The sequence below is a fragment of the Momordica charantia genome (genome assembly GCF_013281855.1).
Source record: "Momordica charantia cultivar OHB3-1 chromosome 9 unlocalized genomic scaffold, Mcharantia_2.0 BLBB01000009.1, whole genome shotgun sequence".
NCBI lineage: Eukaryota > Viridiplantae > Streptophyta > Magnoliopsida > Cucurbitales > Cucurbitaceae > Momordica > Momordica charantia.
The window spans coordinates 5,572,841-5,591,902 of record NW_028275167.1 but is presented as its reverse complement, the minus strand read 5'-3'; the positions used below and the strand labels follow the sequence as shown (position 1 = coordinate 5,591,902).

The 19,062-nt window shown below is 34.9% G+C and overlaps 3 protein-coding genes across 9 annotated transcripts; 2 read left to right on the top strand and 1 right to left on the bottom strand.

The window, feature by feature from the left end:
• Positions 1-1,209: 1,209 nt before the first annotated feature.
• TPK1 (thiamine pyrophosphokinase1) lies at positions 1,210-4,500 on the top strand. Of its 2 annotated transcripts, none has more exons than XM_022293809.2 (6): positions 1,210-1,476; positions 1,607-1,703; positions 2,560-2,632; positions 3,169-3,267; positions 3,369-3,618; positions 4,102-4,500. In XM_022293809.2, exons 1-6 carry the CDS (start codon positions 1,341-1,343, stop codon positions 4,239-4,241), a joined length of 795 nt encoding a protein of 264 aa, XP_022149501.1. In that variant the 5' UTR covers positions 1,210-1,340; the 3' UTR covers positions 4,242-4,500. The 2 variants fall into 2 exon arrangements, with proteins under 2 accessions (XP_022149501.1, XP_022149510.1); XM_022293818.2 differs by having other exon boundaries at positions 1,273-1,476; positions 1,602-1,703.
• Positions 4,501-6,606: 2,106 nt separating this feature from the next.
• On the top strand, positions 6,607-13,778 carry PMS1 (DNA mismatch repair protein). 6 transcript variants are annotated; one of them, XR_015787049.1, is made up of 11 exons: positions 6,607-7,122; positions 7,859-8,182; positions 9,038-10,228; positions 10,848-11,104; positions 11,199-11,325; positions 11,776-11,844; positions 11,939-12,012; positions 12,194-12,259; positions 12,629-12,767; positions 13,191-13,399; positions 13,471-13,778. XR_015787049.1 is itself a non-coding variant. In XM_022293829.2 (11 exons), exons 1-11 carry the CDS (start codon positions 6,889-6,891, stop codon positions 13,585-13,587), a joined length of 2,745 nt encoding a protein of 914 aa, XP_022149521.1. In that variant the 5' UTR covers positions 6,610-6,888; the 3' UTR covers positions 13,588-13,778. The 6 variants fall into 6 exon arrangements, 3 of the variants coding, with proteins under 3 accessions (XP_087973060.1, XP_022149536.1, XP_022149521.1); XR_015787051.1 differs by having other exon boundaries at positions 6,608-7,122; positions 12,629-12,732; positions 13,252-13,399; XR_015787050.1 differs by having other exon boundaries at positions 6,608-7,122; positions 13,218-13,399.
• Positions 13,779-15,105: 1,327 nt separating this feature from the next.
• Positions 15,106-17,464, bottom strand: LOC111017953 (HSP20-like chaperones superfamily protein). Its single transcript, XM_022293856.2, has 6 exons — positions 17,306-17,464; positions 16,242-16,428; positions 15,935-16,088; positions 15,783-15,829; positions 15,602-15,707; positions 15,106-15,389 (listed from the first exon to the last, which is right to left on the bottom strand). Exons 1-6 carry the CDS (start codon positions 17,308-17,310, stop codon positions 15,262-15,264), a joined length of 627 nt encoding a protein of 208 aa, XP_022149548.1. The 5' UTR covers positions 17,311-17,464; the 3' UTR covers positions 15,106-15,261.
• Positions 17,465-19,062: the final 1,598 nt, after the last annotated feature.

The window sequence follows — 19,062 nt, the reverse complement described above, 5'->3', positions numbered from 1 at the left end:
CTTTTTCATTCTCTGTTTGAGTTTAATGAGAATTAGTGAAATCCTAATTTGATTCCGATTCTTCATTTCTATAATTGCAGATTCATTCAAGCAAAAGCCGCATCATAATATTAAGGCAATTTTTAAGGTTTGAAACATAGTGTTTAAATAACTAAAGAAGTCGATTAATATAAATATGAAATAATAAATAGTGAGCTATTTGTGCCATAATATTTCCTCATGTTCATTTTTTCTTTAATTAAAAAAATTGAATGAATTTACATCATCTTCTACCTTTGACTTGCATGTAAAAATTCGTCTTTTTTTTTATTATTACCAACCAAACACATTGAATGAATTTTTTTTTTTTTTACATCAATTTGCTTCCAAAAACATACAACTCTGGTCTCATTTAATTCTTTATTTTCAAAATTTTGTTTTCTGATTACCAACCAAACGCACCTAAGTTTTAAGAGGAAAAAAAAAATTAATGATATAAATATTTCATCTTCATTATAGTCAAGTTTTATTTCAAACCATCAAAATATTTCAACTTAGCACAAAACCAAGTAGGCAAAAAATTATCCATCCAAATATGGACTCAACCAAAAAATATCTACAAAAATTAGTGTGCTCTTGTACTCGAATCTAGGAGCATATTTATGGTATAAATGACACAAAATTTTAATTCCAAAGTTTGAATTTGGTTAAATTACAAGTTGTGACTCATGATTCGAGTCTATCTAAACGATAAAAAGAAGAATAGCAAAACCTTGTCTAAAATGGAAAGAGATAGACACACTTTCTTTAATCGTTCAACACGAAATATGCAAAACCAAACTAGTGTCAACCAGAAGAATAGTAAGAAAAAATATCGTGGCAATCCAACCCAAATCACAAAGCTCAAAGAATCTTGCACAGAGCTAAAACCATTCAAAGTTGCTGATGCATTAGTTTAATAAGTCTTTAAAATTTCAATTTTTGTCTAATAGATCTCTCACCTCTTCCACCATTTTAAAATTTCACCTATGCAAAATTGGAAAGTTTAATAATGAGATTTTTTTTTTTCTTAGAACAAGTTTAATAAGGAGTTGTCAACACTTCAGACCAATTAGGTAGAAATGGAAGGGTGTTATGGTAATTAACCATGCGTTGCACGTGCCAATCACACAGAGCGGGAAGAAAAAAGATGTGGTATAAAAGTCAGCGAAGTGCAGGTCAGCGATTTTGCTTATCAATGGCTTTGAATATTCAATAAGTTTCTGGAAGTTACTTTTTTCTTCTACTTTGACCGCCAAGAAATCCATGCCTATCAAATCAAATCAAAATCGAATCGAAGTTCTCAATCGCTCCCGTCGGCCATGGCGGCCATGTTCCACTCCTCGGACTTCCTCCTCCCTTCTTCTACTCCGGCCGACAACCGCCGTTCTTCAACCTACGCCCTTGTCCTGCTCAACCAACGCCTCCCCAGATTCACTCCCCTGCTCTGGAAGCACGGTTACTCTGCTCTCCCCCTTTTCGCTCCGCTGTTTTTAGATTTGGGTTTTGATTCTTGGAGGGTTTTTGATGAATTTTCTTACATCTGTCTTGATGTGTTTTTTGTTTTCTGTGTATTGTTGTAGAGCAGCACAACTTCGTCTCTGTGCCGATGGAGGCGCCAATCGCGTATATGATGAATTGCCCTCGTTCTTTCCTCATTTAGACGCCCTGGATGTTCGAAATAGGTTTGCTTCGATGCCTTTTTCTTATCTTTTTGTTATGGGTATGCATTTGTGCCATTAGTTATTTATTTGTTTTTGTTTTGGAAATTTAGATGGTTTACGCGTGAAAGTGTTCCATTTCATAAATAATCTTTCCCTGCATCCGAAGAAAAAAATTCTTTCAGGAGAGGGAGATTATTGATGTCATGGACCACCCCTGGGTTTTACTTTAGAGTCCTGTTTAATACCGACTGTTATGAGAAACTTTTAGGGTTTATTTATTTTTGGTTAAATTGCCTTTTCGGTCCTGGTGGGTTAGTTTTAATTTGGTTCCTTGGATAATTTCAGAAAACGTTACTTCCATTATCGGATGTTAGCAGTTTTTTGAGTTTCATGTTTTGTTTGGACACCAACTCATTGCCTCTCTTGGAAATTACGTGGAGTAAATGTCGTTCAGAAGTTGTTTTTCTTCTTTCAATTAGTTCTTTTACAATAATTGAAACTGTTCTTTTTTTAATGATCATATTGTAGTTAGTGATTTTATGTGAACAGTAATCTAAATCTTTACAAATCACTTGATCACCATTCTTAAAAATAATCTTCTTTCCGGAAAAAGAAGCTCCCAAATATGCCCCCAAGTTTCAAGATGTGATTGATACTAAAAAAACAAATACCAATAGCTGGCTGAAGAAGACATTCTAAAATATTTTGTGGGTATTAGATGTCTACATATCAAGCATTTCATGATAGTTTATATTATTGTTTTAAAATGAATAAACTATTCTAGAATTAGATATCTTGTGTTTTGTTAAACTTGATTATACTTTTTTATATATATATATATATATATATATATATATATATATATATATTTTGCCAGCTACAAGCCAGATGTTATCAGAGGAGACATGGATTCAATTCGGACAGAAGTACTGGATTTTTATGCTAAGAAAGTACGTCACTCTTCCCCTCTCACCCTCCAAAAACGAAAGAATCCATGCCCTGTTTGATAGCAATTTCATTTTTAGTTTTCCATTTTAAAAAACTATTCATGTTTCCTCCCAATTTCTTTTGTATCATTTTCACCTTTCCTAAAAATACATTTTTAAAAATTTAGAAACTGCTTTTTTTAGTTTTCAAAATTTGGCTTAGATTTTGGGAACATTTTTAAAAAGTTGATAAAAAACCAAAGAAACATAGGTGGAAGTATTGTTTATAAGCCTAGTTTTAAAAAACAAAAAACCAAAAATAAATGGTTATCAAACAAATCTTAACTATTACCTTCCATTTCCGGGTCATGCCTAGTTGTCATCCTTTTAGTATTGACACACGTTTTCATCTTCCCATTGATGATTCTTTCTACATCTTGTTTGTAACTTTGCCATTTTTACGTTTTGGTGGAATTCAATTGCATTACATATTGTAATTACTATGTTGTTTATAACGTATAACATTGCTAGCTCAAGATATCCATATTCACATGGTGCAGGGAACCAAGGTATTTGATGAATCTGAAGATCAGGATACCACAGACCTACATAAATGTGTTGCATATATTCTTCAGTCTATGCCAAGTCAGGAGTCTAATGTAGGTTGGATCAAGATGTAAATCTTTCTATTGTGGCTTGTTTATTAAGCTGGGACTTACTTTTCAGATTGGCATTATAATATTGAGTCGTTGATTTTCAGCTGTGCATAGTTGTTGCTGGAGCTCTAGGTGGGCGGTTTGACCATGAGATTGGAAACATCAATGTTCTTTGCCGATTCTCAACCACGCGTATAATCCTTCTGTCTGATGATTGTCTTATTCATCTTCTGCCAAAAACTCGTGCTCATGAAATCCAAGTTCACTCATCTGTTGAGGGTCCACACTGCGGTCTTATTCCAATTGGAATGCCCTCTGGAAGCACTACAACCACTGGTCTCAAATGGGATTTGAGTAAGTACTGTCAACATCTACTTTCAAATAGTTCCCCTCCCACCCTCTGGATCTAATGCTGTTTAATCTCAATGACTGTGTCATGGCATATTGTATTGATGGGCATCCTATGCTGTTTATGCTTGGTTTTAAGCAACTAAATGCAAAATGAGTTGACGATGTGATCCATCAATTTTATTCCTCTTATGGCACACGATTTTTGCTCAACCTTTTTAGCTTTTCAGATTCCCAAATGAACAATTTCAACAAAATCTTTCAATTTCTTCATCATTTTCAAATAGAAACCCATTAACTCGTATGCTTACAAGATAAAGGGGACGTTTGGATGAAATTTGGTGATGCTCCTAAATTTGTAACTCCATTCTCTTTTTCCAATTTGCACTCTTCTCTTTCTGAACCGTTTAATCCAATTTGGAAGCTTTCTTTTTTTGTAATTCTGATGCGTGCTGTTAACTATTTGGTTGGTATCAATGTCCATTCCAGCTGACACAGAGATGAAGTTTGGGGGCCTAATTAGCACTTCAAATATAGTTAAAGGAGAGAAAGTAACAGTGCAATCTGACTCTGATCTTCTATGGACGATCTCATTAAAAAGCACTGGGACAGCGCACTCTAGCACGTAAAGCCAATGGAATCTTGGTAGTGCTCTTTCTCCATTTAGAATAAGAATAGTTTTGAAGATATACCCCCTTGATCTTAAGTTCCTTTTTAGTATTTGGTTCCCAATTTAATTTATTTTGCATGTATTTTAGTACAACATTTATCTCTCTCTCTCTCTCATTTTGGATCTCCGTGCATTATATTATATGCCTTTTGTATTTGGTAACAATATTTTTCTTGAGAGCTTAAAGCATATTTCGTCAGCACCCTTTTGATTCTTAATACTGTTTTTGTAATAATTATGATAGAAATTGTTTCGTACCGATCGAAGTTTGAATATTCACTCCTACGTGTTGTTAAACTTAAAAACTAAAAGAAAAAAAAAAGTGAAAATCAACGAGTTAGTAGTTGGAACATATATAAGTTTGGATTGACTTTCGTCGTTCCTTTATCCGAATATATATATATATATATACACTATCTGGACTTTAGATATAGTTAAGAGTTATAGTCATGGTTTGCTTTTGATTAAGCAAGATGGCCCTTAGAATAATTTTCTAATGTTCCAAGATCTAATAAACTTTCGCAGATAGAAAAAATTCATGACAAAATTCACTCGTTATGAAATTAAATTTCATGGGGAAAATTGACTACGAAAGTCTTGGGAAAGAAATTTCACAATTTGTAACCATGGTGACGAAAACATATTTGGTGGAAAACATATTTGTAACCATGGAAAAGAAATTAAGTATAGTTGCTGATGCTTTGATTTCATCATAAAAAAACCCTTCAATCTGTGCCTCTTAAGGGTGGTTTTGGGTGAGTTTGTGAGATATAGAGCGTGTTTGAGTGTGTTTGTGGGATTTGAAGTGTGTTTAGTGAATTTGTGAGATGTGCAGTGAATTTGGATGTGAGTTCAGGACAAATTGTTTTAGCTTTGAAGAGTCGGTGAATTTGGGTGAGTGAAGCACATTTATTTTATTTTATTTTGGCTTTTAAGGGTTACTTTTGGTGAATTTTGGCATGTATAGACAACTTTAGTCACGTTTTTTTTTTTTACTTGAGCATTTTAGGTACATTTCAGCTACTTAGGAGCAAAAGACACTAATTTAGTAGTATTCGAAGTCTTATGACTTAGATTTATGGTGGTAAGAAAATTTAAGTATCGTATCTATAATAAAAAATAATATTGCTAGGAAACAGAAAAAAAACGTCCAAACATTGATAATACTTTCTAACTTTTTTGACTAATATTTTTTCTCCGTTGCGCCGTTACTAGAAGGTACTCGACTCCTTCTAGAAAAGTCAGGCCGATCGTCTTGGCTAAAAAAGAATGAACTTAGTCAATGTGAGGGGTAGGGAGCGCCTGCCCTATCGAAAATGACGAGCGGCTCGACTGTTTGGCAAGTCGGTCGAGGGGGGTCCATATCTCCCCAAATCACTTATTCAAAGCTTAAAAGCGATTTAGCTTAACACATGCAAGTCGAGCTGTGATTCACTAACAGATACGTGTCAAAATCAAATGACTCAGGGCACCCAATCGACAGCGTTGGGAGACCTTCCCTGCGGGAACTCCAGCAGAAGTCTAAGGCTCTTCCCAGCTATCAGGGCAGTTAAAACCCACTAACAACAAACATTTTTTGTTATACTTACAATTCTTCTGCTTTCGTCGACAATTTTATTGCATCAGCAAAAATCTTATTCTTTTTTATCTTCCTATTTGACTGATGTGGACAACAAACAATTATAACAAATATCAAAATATCAAAATTTCTTTCTTTTTTCTATTTTATTTGAAGATATGGGAGATTAGTTGAAAAGATACGTGGGAAGAGGATCAAGTTGGCCTTTGGATTGGAGCCCAAAAATGTCAATGCAATTATTAATGTGGGTGGCTTCGCGATTTCTATGAACACAACATCCCAGGTAAGTAATGACCTTTTGGTACCTGCCAATTGTACATACATGAAATATCTAGTTGAATATAATTATATTATCTCAATGTCACTGTCGAGTTCTAATTAGGCATCAAAATACAATCAATAGAGTATCAAAGTGTAATTGATAGAGCAGCACTACATCGATACTAGATTTCTGTATGTAGGTCAAAGTTTGAACTAAAAAACAAAGACATACATGACACCTACTCAATACTTACGAGAAATCGACATCAACAAAAGAATTTGACATCTACATGAAAGAGCATCCATGACAGAAATTATCGAGAAGTATATTTCATAACCCTCTAAACAATGAATATATATATATATATATATATATATATATATATTACTCGTCTAGATTTTTAATACTACAAGGTATTATTTTCTTTTTAATCACTACTTTTCAGGTCAGCACCGTATTATAAATAATTCGAGTATATTAATATTAAAAAGTTATTTATGATTGCAAAATTACATAGAATTTTTTGCTCTCGAAGCCGCTTAATCGAACGGCGAATCAGAGACCAAAGCTGAAGCTTCGTTCCCTCGCATTTTCTTTGGCGCCAAAATCTGTCATCTTGGACATTGAGTTAGGGTTTTCGGTTCTTCCTCTTCTCTTAACAATCTTTAATCTTATTATAACTCAAATACAGGGAGAAGTTTACTAGGTTTTAATCCTCAATTTTCTCGCTATACTATTGATGCGAGGGTTATTTTCTGATCTACTATGGACGGAGGAGTTGCCGTCGATTCCCCGACCATTAAGCCCATTAACAAAGGTATTGTCCACAGAATTTGCGCGGGGCAAGTGATTCTTGACCTTTCTTCCGCCGTCAAGGAGTTAGTCGAGAACAGCTTGGACGCCGGAGCCACTAGCATCGAGATTGCCTTGAAAGATTTCGGGGAAGAGTGGTTCCAGGTCATTGATAATGGCTCCGGCATTTCTCCTACCAATTTCAGGGTATTTTTTTGGATTCTGATACCTTTTTTTTTTTTTGAATGATGATAGTCTGTAATGAAGCCTCTTTTCTTTTTTCACCATTAACGATGGGACATACGAATTTTTCATTGTATGACTGCTCTTCCGTTTCGTTGTTCGTAGCTTCAGCGATTCCCTCTCCGCTGAATAGGCAAAATGTATGCGTGATTATGAACGTAGGGATGATAATTAAATCTGGGCTTTTAACTACTCTGATCGTCAATCATTGATACTTTGAAACTCACTAATGCCCGGAAGGTATATTTAGGTTGAGTTTGGGACGACAGTTAGAAGTACTTCTTTTATAATCACTCTCAAAAGAAATCAGTGTTTCCCTAAAAGTGGAGTGTTTCTTAAGTGTCTTGAGAACTTAAGTCTTTAAGAATCAAATTTGATTTTTTTTTTTTTTTTTGGTTGCTTTTTGGATAACTGGTTGCTCTCCTATACTCCTGGAGCACCCATGCCCACCCCGAGAATCAAATTTGAATATATAACCGAATACTATGAAAATCTTGAGCAAAAACTGGTTTTAATAGGTAAAAGCATTTTCACCCTCTCAAAAGTTATTCCAAACCCACTCTCTCTTTATGAATTTGGTTTTTTTTTTTTTTTGTTCTTGAAGCTTTGGTTGGTACTAGTGCATTATTTACACGGACAAACTCGCATACGGAAAGAGGTAAACACTATATCTGATATGTTTGTTTTCTTAACGCTGCAGGTTCTTGCTCTTAAGCATCATACGTCAAAATTGTCTGATTTTCCTGATCTCCAGTCTTTAACCACGTATGGTTTCAGAGGAGAGGCACTAAGTTCTCTTTGTTCTCTTGGGAATTTGACTATTGAAACAAGGACAAAAAATGAGCCAGTTGCAACGCACTTAACTTTTAATCATTCAGGACTACTAGTTGCAGAAAAGAAAACTGCACGCCAAGTTGGAACAACTGTCATGGTTAAGAAGTTATTCTCGAATTTACCTGTGCGTAGTAAAGAGTTCAGTCGCAATATTCGAAAAGAATATGGCAAGCTCATTTCATTATTGAATGTAAGTTTTCATTCTATGTATATACATTCTAGCATTGGTTGGTTAGGTAGGATGCTAAGTAGGTCTTCAGGAGATGCCAAACATTGGCTGTAAGAAGTCTTTATTTGTTCAAATATGGAGACTTGGATTTTTCCTACCTTCTAATTAAAATTTTGATGCATTGAAAGAGTTAACGCACACAACTATAACATGTTAAAGAATGTAATTTACTTTGTGGATGCCTATGATTATATTGATAAGGATTTTATGTCTCATGCCTAGAAGAAAAAGGGCTTGAGCATAGATGGGAGGGTGGATGCTCTATTGTGTACTATCTTATGAACTGTTTTTTGTAATATAGATATATATAATTGTGTATTTGTGTTAATAAATTTGTAACTCCATTGGATTTTTTCTCCTTTGTATACTTCATTTGGTGCAATGAAGAAAAAAGTGTAAAAAATTAAAAAATCACTCCTAAAGTATGGTAGTTATTACAATTGTACCAACCCTCAAACTTTCACAAGTGAAAAAATTGGACCCCTAAACATTGAATAGTAAAAATTAAACCCTCAAACTTTCATAATTGAGAAAATTATACCCCTAAATTTTCAAAGGTAAAAAATGAAACGCTAAAAAAGGTGCAATTTTCTCACTTATACAAGTTTGAGAGTTTAATTTTTACAATTGAATTTTCAGAGGTCTAATTTTTTCAATTATGAAAGTTTGAACTTTGAAGTTTAATTTTTACCATTGAAAGTTGAGGGGTGCAATTGTAACACATACTTCAGAGGTGGTGGGTGCAATTTACCCCTAAAAAAATATATATTAAGTATTTTCATCTCTTTTATGAACTTTGCTGGTTACTTATTGCAGGCTTATGCTGTCATAGCGAAAGGAGTTAGGTTTGTATGCACTAATTCTACAGGGAAACATGCAAAATCTGCAGTATTCAAAACTCAAGGAAGTGGTTCCCTCAAAGATAATATCATAACAGTGTTTGGGATGAACACCTTCAATTGCTTGGAGTCTGTATCTATACTTTTATTAGATGATTGCAAAGTTGAAGGATTTGTATCCAAGAGTGGACAGGGAAGTGGGAGGAATTTGGGAGATCGGCAATTCTTTTTTGTAAATAATCGACCTGTGGATATGCCTAAAGTGGGCAAGCTTGTAAATGAGCTATATAAAAGTGCAAACTCCCGACAATATCCAATTGCAATCTTGAATTTCACTCTTCCATGTAAAGCTTGCGATGTCAATGTAACTCCCGATAAGAGAAAAATATTTTTCTCTGACGAAACTCATATTCTGCAAACATTGAGGGAGGAATTACTGAAGATCTATTCACCCACTAATGCCTGTTATTCTGTGAATAAAGTTGAAGAACCTACTAAACAAGTAGATAGCCTTGAGCTGTGTTATGATAATGGTAAAGTGAGTATGTTATTGGCACATTTCTCACCAGATGGAGATGATCTTAAAGATGCTCCTTGCCATAAGCCTTTGGCTGATGATGATGATTCTCTCAAGATAATTAAAAATGTGGAACAATCCTCACATGCTATTGAGGTAGTGAATAGTGATGGTGAGGAAAATATAACCAGAAAGGACTTCGCTCTTAGAGTGCATGGCATGAAGAAGGCTGGTTCTCTTTTAAAGGATCACGATCAGCATAAGAAAACTTATCTCAGTGACAGGAAAGGCGAACAAGTTACTCCTTCCTCTCCAAGTGTGACTGGTAGTGGAATTGATTCAACCCGTGTTCAAGCATCACTTGACAAGTTTGTAACCATAAATAAGAGAAAGTATGAAACTTTATCTGCACCGTTGTCTGAAGTGCCTGTCTTAAGAAGCCAATTTCTTAATAATCAATGGAAGAAAAGCTCTGCTGATAAGCCTTCCAAAGATGTGAAATTCACACATGGCAAACACCCAGCAGTTGATGGTTATTTAGAAGGGAATGATGATGACAACTACATACAACTAAAACCAGACGGAATCTTCAGTAAAACTGGTCTTCCACTTTCTTCTGAGGACCATTGTGATGATGAAGAAACAACAGAGGTATAGAATATAATCTCTTACATTTTTGGGGGGATGTTTGAAACAACTGGGAGTATCATGAACCATATAGATTATTAACTTTGTATACAGTTTCCTTTCTTGATTACAAACAAATTATTTATCCCTTGTGAGAACTCTTAGCATCACTTTACTGTATAAGTGAATACTATTTTTCCCCCATTCGGAATGCAACTCAAGATTTTACACGGTAGAGTTTCATATAATATCCACAAGTTGATTCCCTGTAGAAATAAAATTATCTAGCTCTCCAAATAATTGATGATTTAGAGTGGCCAATTGCTCTAGAAATCCAAACTATTGGCGCAGAAGAGAAAAGTAAATTCTGTTTGTCAATAAAAAAAAATCACTGTATGTCCATAATTTAAACATAAGTACTTCACTAAATTATTCCCTCTAGAATATTGTGCATTTATGTATAACTCAATGTAACTTCAATCATGTATTTTAATCTGAGAGAAAATGGGAATAAGTCCATGCTTGGTGGCAAGTGACAGCCTCAGTATCTTTGATTTAATGGCATTATGGGTGTTATTATTTATTGCAAAAAAATGATGCCTCAAAAATTTCCTGGCTCTTTATGCGATCATTTCTCTTGTAGGAGTTTTCGGAGGAAGCCAAGGTGCCTCCTGTAATAGAATCAACTGCTACACCTACCAAGGATCTCAAGATTATGTCTGAGGACCTTTCCAACTCTTCGGTACATCCTTCTGGTTCTATGACGGAAAGCTCCAGTCCTCAGCTAAAGTTATGTTCAACTTTTCATTTTGATTTTCATGGGCTGAGGGAAAGGAGGTTGCAGAGGCATTTGAGATGCAAATTGAATGGCTATACATGTGAAAGAAAAGAGTTGAAATGGTCTCTGAAATACTGACATTGTCAATATTATCTATCCACTCTTATCATGTTTTCATATTATGAATAATGGTTGACTTTTTATTATCATTTTCAGCCACTATGCTGCTGCTACTCTGAAGCTTTCCCAACCTGATAATGAAGACAGGAAAGCAAGAGCTTTAGAGGCAGCTGCTAGGGAGCTGGACAGGCTCTTCAGAAAGGAAGATTTTAGTAGAATGAAGGTCTATCTAATCTCATCTTGCTTTTTCTACGGTTTCTAATGCTGCTTGTTGAAACTATTGGTGTCAGTAATTTGATGTTGACCATATCTTTCAATATGTGCTTTTACGTGCAATATCCATATATTACAAGCTTTGACCATTCTTACTAGTATAAAATGTCACTGATGGCATTTGATTACTTGCTCTAATTTTCACTTCTCCCGATACCTCATTAGGGTCTATATCCATGTTTGGTTGTAGCCTCCTAGAGGTAATTTCTTGCACTGTTGAGTATTTTTTAGTGTTTGTAAAATATACGACATTCTTGGCTTCTTGTTGGGGGAAAGGATGAAGCTTAACATCTGTAGTCTTAGCTGGTCCCAATCCCATTGCATGTATAAGTAATTTGTTCTCCGTTGATTCTTTTTCCAACCGAAGATGAAAGGACCAGTGATTGAATCTATTTTATAGGTGATTGGACAATTCAACCTTGGATTTATTATTGGGAAATTAGATCAAGATTTATTTATCGTTGATCAGGTGATTTTCCTTGCTTCATCTTGGATTCTTTTGTTTATATTGCCTTCATGTTTCTACCAAAAATAACTGCATCATTGTAACCATTCTATTTTAGCATGCTGCTGATGAGAAGTACAATTTTGAGCGACTGTCACAGTCGACAATTTTGAACCAACAGCCCTTACTACGGTGAGGGGCTTTGCTACTCTTTATCTTTAATTTTATTTTAGTTTTTGTTAGAATGAGAATGAGAAACTATGGTGCTAAATTCGCTGGTTAGCACAGCACTGATTGGAGAAGTGAAGGAAAAGAAAATTTGGTATGTAACCCTTCCCTACTTTTCTAAGGTCTTCTTTAATTATTCTTATAGGCCGTTGAGGTTGGAATTATCTGCTGAAGAAGAAGTTGTGGTTTCAATTCACATGGACGTAATCAGGTGATATTTCATCTCTGATTGTCAGCTCAATTTGGTAGTCTCTCTCTGTGCGCTTAAAGGGGTCCTACAGAGAATAAACGGTCAGAAATTCATTCATAATAGTCCTACCACGGATCATAACTATGTCATGACTCGTAACCTACTTATTATTACCATATCTATGTAGTGCGTTCAATATTTGAGTTGTGCGATAATTCAGCTTAACTTTTATTACTCAAACTAACTAGTTTCAAGTTATTATGAGGTGCCATTCTGTGCTGCATATAATTCCAATATCTCTCTTTCCCTCGTTAAAAATTTTGCTTATTCTTTAGGTAAACCTTGTCCTCGTGTTCTGTAAATATCAAATTCTATGTTCTTTGATGACAGGAAGAATGGATTTACTCTAGAGGAAGATCCACATGCTCTACCTGGAAATCGATTCAAATTAAAAGCTGTCCCTTTCAGTAAAAATATAACATTTGGAGTTGAAGGTGGTCCTCATTTGCTCCTTACAGTCATTTCTACGGTGATAGTCCTTTATAGTTAGTATTTTAGCAACACCATTCATAAGCATTAGTTAAGTGAAGACAAACTTTTTTTTATATATAACTATATATATAAGCTAGTGTTTGAGCCAACCGTCTAATCCTATTACATTTGGTTTGTCAAGAAAACTTAAAATGATTTTAAATATTAGGTAGCTGACCACCTTGATTTGCACCCATTTCCTTTAACCCCTTTAATTCTTTTTACACGCCCTAATGACTATTAAGCCCACTCATGGTGGTTAGGGCATTTATATTTAAGTACACCCAATCAGATAGAGAGCTAAGGTGGGGGCAAAAATTAAAAGCAATTATTCAAGAATCAGAAAACTGTTAAAGTTGAATTGCTTGTACTTTGTTTATGAACTATAACATGCAATGCAATTGCAACTACAAATTTACAGAATGACAATGGTCGTGTATCTGAACAGATGTTAAGGACCTTATTTCTACTCTTGCTGATAGTGAAGGGGAGTGTTCTATAATCGGATCTTACAGGATGGACACGGCCGATTCAGTCTGCCCTTCCCGGGTTCGAGCAATGCTGGCATCACGCGCATGCAGATCCTCTGTTATGATTGGGGATCCTCTAGGGAGAAATGAAATGCAGAAGGTAACACTCCTTTCTCTCTTAAATCTTAATAGTAGTTGCATTGCATCTCCTGAAATGGTGATTTGTTTCAGATACTTGAGCATTTGGCAGAGTTGAAATCTCCTTGGAACTGCCCTCATGGAAGGCCAACCATGAGACACTTGGTGGACCTCACAACCATTCAAAGGTCAGATGAAAATGACATTTAACTCTTGAAGGTTTCTTTTCTTCTCTGTCTCTCTTTTTGGCTCAGAATGTTGTTTTTAACTTATCTTGGGGAACCTGGTTTCTCTGGTTGCTAATTGGTAAAAAGTTAGAATTATTCCCATCCTTGTGTAAAATGTAAATATGTAGGAACTAACACAACTATATTATTATTAGTAAAGGCATCATTCATGCATCGGCTTCTTGCATCTTCTGTTTGTGCATGAGGTGAACTGTCATTTTAACTTGAAACACTAACCTAGTAATATATTCTTAGTTAACTTACAAGTCAAAATCCCTTTCACTTGCAAATCTTAAACTTCCGATACAAATCTTGAACTTCCAATAGGTTCCTAAACTTTAAAAGTGTCGATAACGTATTTATTTTTTTTTTCTTTTACCTATTTCCAAATTTTTGCTTAAACATAAAAAATATTTTTAGAAATTTGTAATAAGTTTCATTTTCAATTTTTTTAAGATAAAAAAAATTAAAATGGACGGACTAAATTTGTAAGGTAGTGTTAATTTGAGAGAGTATAAACTTAGTTCAGCAATATTTACATATATCTTTAATCTAGGATTTCTATTCTACTTTAACTAAAATAAAATTATAAATATTGTTGGAGGTTTTCTGTAATCTTATTCTTTTTGTTGATTAGTTATTAAGAGTTAAGATTTCATACTTATTTGTTTAGAAAATTTGATTAGACAATTAATTTAATTGTAAAGTATAGACTATAAATTTTCCTCATATTATTTTTAAACCCAAATGAGATTGTTGCCATTGCTTTAACAATTTTATTAAATTAACACAGCGATGGACAGATGTCAGAAGATAACTGGTTCACAGCCGTCAATTACCAACGCATTCGTTTATTAGCAAAATTTCAAAAACAATAACAAAATTTTAAAAACTATTTTTTTACGCACTAACCATATTGTTTTTATACATCTTTAAAAAAAGCCTTAAAAAACTAGTGCCTTTTTAAAATTATTTTCAAATAATAATCTTAAGATTTCTGATACATGAATTTGGCTAAAAATTAAAATGCATTTTCAAAAGGTAAAAAATAACAAAAATGGGAGATCATTTGATAATCGTATGGGATTTCAAAAATGGGAGCTCATTTTTAAATTTCATAAACTTAAAAAGAGCTAAGAGTTTAAACAATGTGAAAAACATACCCAAAAAAGGTATAGAAACTTTTTTTATATAATTTGGCTAGATTTTGAAAACATTCTCAAACGCAAATAATGATTCTAATAACAAAAAAGAAACCTATAACAACCTTTTTCAAATTCGATTAAACAGATCAGGAACTAGTGATTTTAACCATACCTTGTATGTCTGACATTTTCCAAATAAATCATCACCCTTCCCTTGGCCATCTGATTCTGAACCATAGCACTCTCCAAATTACCAGATATCATAATTTTGGACAAGCTGGATCATAAACTATGAAGAAATGAGAAAAACAAGAACACACGTAACTCGGTTCAACTCGTACTTAGCAACTCTAAGCTAGTGAAATAATACTTCTCCTGGATTGCAAGATTAAGCAGATTCAAAAATAGCAGTTCCAGAGATACACAGTGAAATAGGCCACATAAAGCTCAAAAATTCAAGCCACAACCATGAAACCATTATCAAATGCTTGGATACTAAGAACCACGCAAAATCATATGCTTGGTGGTGCAGCTTCCTTTTTCTCTTCCGAGGACCCAACTCCACCTTCTTTGACGACTTCCACAGGCTTGGCAGTTTCGGCATTATCGCCGCTTTTTTCTGGCTTTGACATCTCTTGTTCTACAAGGAAGAACAGAAAAATCATTAACACGACCAATTAATCTTTCAGCCATATAAAGCAAAAAATTTAAGTAAACACAAGTCTGGACAATGTAGTACTAAGACTGTCTTCTAGACACTAGCATCGCAAGGTTCAACCACTTCAGATACAATCGAGAAAAAATTATGCACAATATATCATTCAGCATTGCTCATGCAAGACAGGAACTTACCATCATCATCACTCTCATCGGAGTCATTATCGTCGCCCATGTCGCCCATGTCGCCCATGCCCATGCCCATGCCCATGTCACCCATACCACCCATACCGCCAAATTTCTGCAAGATAAAACAGTGATTAGAACGAGATATGGGGTAGTACAAAACATAGCAATCACTTCAACATGAACTTACCGAAAAGTCCATGCCCCCCAAATCCAAGTCACCTAGACCAGCAGTTCCTGCGCAGCCAAAGAGATCATCAACACACATTATCAGTCAGTAAGAGAGGATGAGAAGTATAATACATAGTAATAATCCAACAACATAAAGCACAACTAAACTACCATTATCTTCATCCTCATCCACCCATTTGTCCCAATCTACTTTGACGTAATGGGGTGGCTTTCCATCTCCACGCAATAGCTTTTTCCACCATCCCTTCTCTGCCTTTTCTAAAATACAGAATATGCTTCGAACTCCAATGTTAACTTTACTTTCCTGATACAACAAGTAATCTGTATGTCAAAATCACCAAGTAGTAAGATTCAATGACTCCCAGAATTTGTTTCCCAATTATTTCAACCCAATTTTCAAAACAATAAACCGAAGAGTTATGCCAGGAATCTAGAGAGAAGTAATATGTCAACGTACTTCAACATTGACTTTATCGAAAAGCTCCAACTTCAGTTCATAATGGTGATTCTCTGAACCAGCACTGCCTGAGAAAGTGAATACTCCATCTGGCTCAAGATTAACCTTAGAATCCTTCGAGTCTGGAAGTTGCACAGTGATAAAGACCTTGTCCAATCTCTGGGCCCACTTCACCTCAGGATGGCGGCTACATTGTATTAGATGTTATCAATAACCAGAGATGGGATAAACAATCGCAACAGTTTCAAAAGTCATGTTTATAAAAAAAGTCAATCAACGAATCAATTTAACAAGATCAAAATTTAGAGCCCACGCTATTCAAGGAGCACAGCCACCAACACAAAATTTACTACGACCAGCCAAGACGCTGTTTGGGAATAAATCAATTCAGCCGAAAAAAGCAACAAGACAAAGAGCCTGAGTTGACTATGTTGACTATAATCATAATATCGCCTCAACAAGAAGCCACAGCTGTGATGCGGACCCAACAACCGAAAGTTTAATTTCAAGCTACTATAAACTTAAAAGAAAGTGCATATCCATCAAATGTATAGTACATGATGTCAATAAAAGAACTTGTTCGCAACCTCGAATATATATGATTTGACCAACAATCCTGGGACCCTTAGAGAAATGACCGAACATAAGAGAAAAATAACACAAAAATATATAGTCAATACAGGAATAAAAAGTTGCAACCCCCCAAGTGAGAAAAGCAGGAACCGTTAAAACCCTCAATAAATCACCTCAATGTTCCTCACAATACTAAGCCCAAATACGAGCCCTTACAGAGTCCAAGCCCGTAAGAAACAGCAATTCAAACGCAACCACCAGCACTTCCTCGAGAGCGCAACACAATTCAACCCACCCACTCACAAGAGGACTCCGATTCCCATAACCAAAGTAAAAAGAGAGAATAATCCAAGCCGAAGCTACAGTCATGTGATGAATATCAAGCCAGCCAACACAGTAGGAGAAGTAAAAACAGCGAAAACAACGATCGCAAAATCACAGATCGTAAAAAATGAAACTCGACAGAATCAGTGGAAAAATCCGGTGCTTACCTCATTGCTTCGGACTATAAGAAGATTGAGAAGAAAGTGAAAAACCCTAGAGAAAAAGAGGAAGATGAAACCGAAACCCTAGATTCAGAAGATAAACCAAGCGGGTTCTCGAAATAAAAGAGCGTGAAACGACGCTTCTAGTACTTTCTAGCTACAATCCTCCTCCCTTTGGACGGTATGTCGTCATGGGCCCGGTTTCTTATTGGGCTTCCGCTTTCCCAGGCCCAGTTTATTGGGCTTGGATATGATGATGACAAGCCCAGAAATAGTGGGCTACAATAGCCCAAAACAATCAAAAGTAGAAGTTTGCTGCAAATATAACAGGATTTTTGGCTAATTTTATTTTTTCCCTTCTTGAACTAAGATAACAATACAATTGATTAATAGCTCTAGCGTGTACTTCATCTTTCGAGATTGGAGGTTCGACGCTTTATATCTCTAAAGTGCTGTACTAAAAGAAAAAACAATACAATTAATTAATAATTAACTTATTAAGAATGATCATCTTCTCATTTCTCCGATATCTCCAGAGGTACACAAAACTTTATCATGTTTTTGGACAGTGTCATTCTTAGTTTGTGCTACGTGATCGACATAGACAGATCCTCATATTTTTTATTAGGCACTTAGTTTTAGCAGGAACAATCTCACTTCAGTATTTATTTTCTCTCCTTTTAGAAACTAAAATTAACTCAATATAATTTAATTTCACGAGATGTTAATGGAATGTTGTTGACTTTTTCTTTCTTTTTTTTTCTTCTTCTTTTGATAAAGGAATGTTCTTGACTAATTGATCTTAGTCCTTCTGAAATTTTCACAGGCTCTGGAACTTTGACTATTTTTTCTCGATAACTTGGCAGCTAGTAAAATTATTACAAATATAGCAAGATTTAATACACCCGTGTTTCAAAAAAAAAAAAATAGAGAGACCCGTGATTATGGTGAATTAATATATAAGTTAATAATGGTTATTATGATTATTGTTAATCAATGTTTTAGTTAGCTTATGTTAATCAATCACTACAACATCAAATAAGACTCCACTAAATTATTATTATTATTATTATTTTCTTTATATCCGTGGGCGTCTGGACCAATTTACGCGCAACTCGACTAATCTCATGGAACAACCGCTTGATCCTACAACATTTGGTGTCGGAAAACACATCGAATTACTATTATTTGATTGATTAATTTAAAAAAATGGTTGTCTTTATCATTTTTTTGTATTTGTAATCATTTGTGGAAAAACTATAAATTTACCGGAGTATAAAAGAAACTACCTATTAAAAAATAAATTTCCCGTCGAATTTTGAGTGCCTACTATATTTCAAATTTTAATTTAGGATACTCCCTGTCACGATCAACCCTTTTGATCACTGAAATGATCAAGTTTGGTCGCGAAGTTCAGACTTATGTTATTGATGTACAAAGAGGACTTGCAAGACAAAATTAACATTCCGACACTCGAGTCAATACACTATCCAAACTATACTTAAAAGAAAATACAATTTTGTACTTTGCGTGAGAGACGGAAGTTTCTATTATAGAGGTGAGTTCCCGACAGAGCTTCCAACCACTTAGAATCATGGTGTTTTGTTGGAGAACATATATGTCACCTTTGTACCTACAGATGTTCTTTAAGTTCGACTGGTACATGACAATGATCGATCGATGGATAAGATATGGCTTAACCTAGTGTCGACTGTCGAACTGTTTAAACTGACTTAAAGTAGTTATTTAATGCTAACTCTCAT

Coding starts and splice junctions, on each gene's coding strand:
- PMS1 (XM_022293829.2), top strand. CDS start 6,889: ATGGACGGAGGAGTTGCCGTCGATTCCCCGACCATTAAGCCCATTAAC. Junction 8,183..9,037: donor AGCTCATTTCATTATTGAAT/GTAAGTTTTCAT, acceptor TACTTATTGCAG/GCTTATGCTGTCATAGCGAA. Junction 11,845..11,938: donor ATTTATTTATCGTTGATCAG/GTGATTTTCCTT, acceptor ATTCTATTTTAG/CATGCTGCTGATGAGAAGTA.
- TPK1 (XM_022293809.2), top strand. CDS start 1,341: ATGGCGGCCATGTTCCACTCCTCGGACTTCCTCCTCCCTTCTTCTACT. Junction 1,477..1,606: donor TCCCCTGCTCTGGAAGCACG/GTTACTCTGCTC, acceptor GTTGTAGAGCAG/CACAACTTCGTCTCTGTGCC. Junction 3,619..4,101: donor TGGTCTCAAATGGGATTTGA/GTAAGTACTGTC, acceptor TGTCCATTCCAG/CTGACACAGAGATGAAGTTT.
- LOC111017953 (XM_022293856.2), bottom strand. Junction 16,089..16,241: donor TCGATAAAGTCAATGTTGAA/GTACGTTGACAT, acceptor TTGTTGTATCAG/GAAAGTAAAGTTAACATTGG. Junction 15,830..15,934: donor GGATGAGGATGAAGATAATG/GTAGTTTAGTTG, acceptor TTGGCTGCGCAG/GAACTGCTGGTCTAGGTGAC.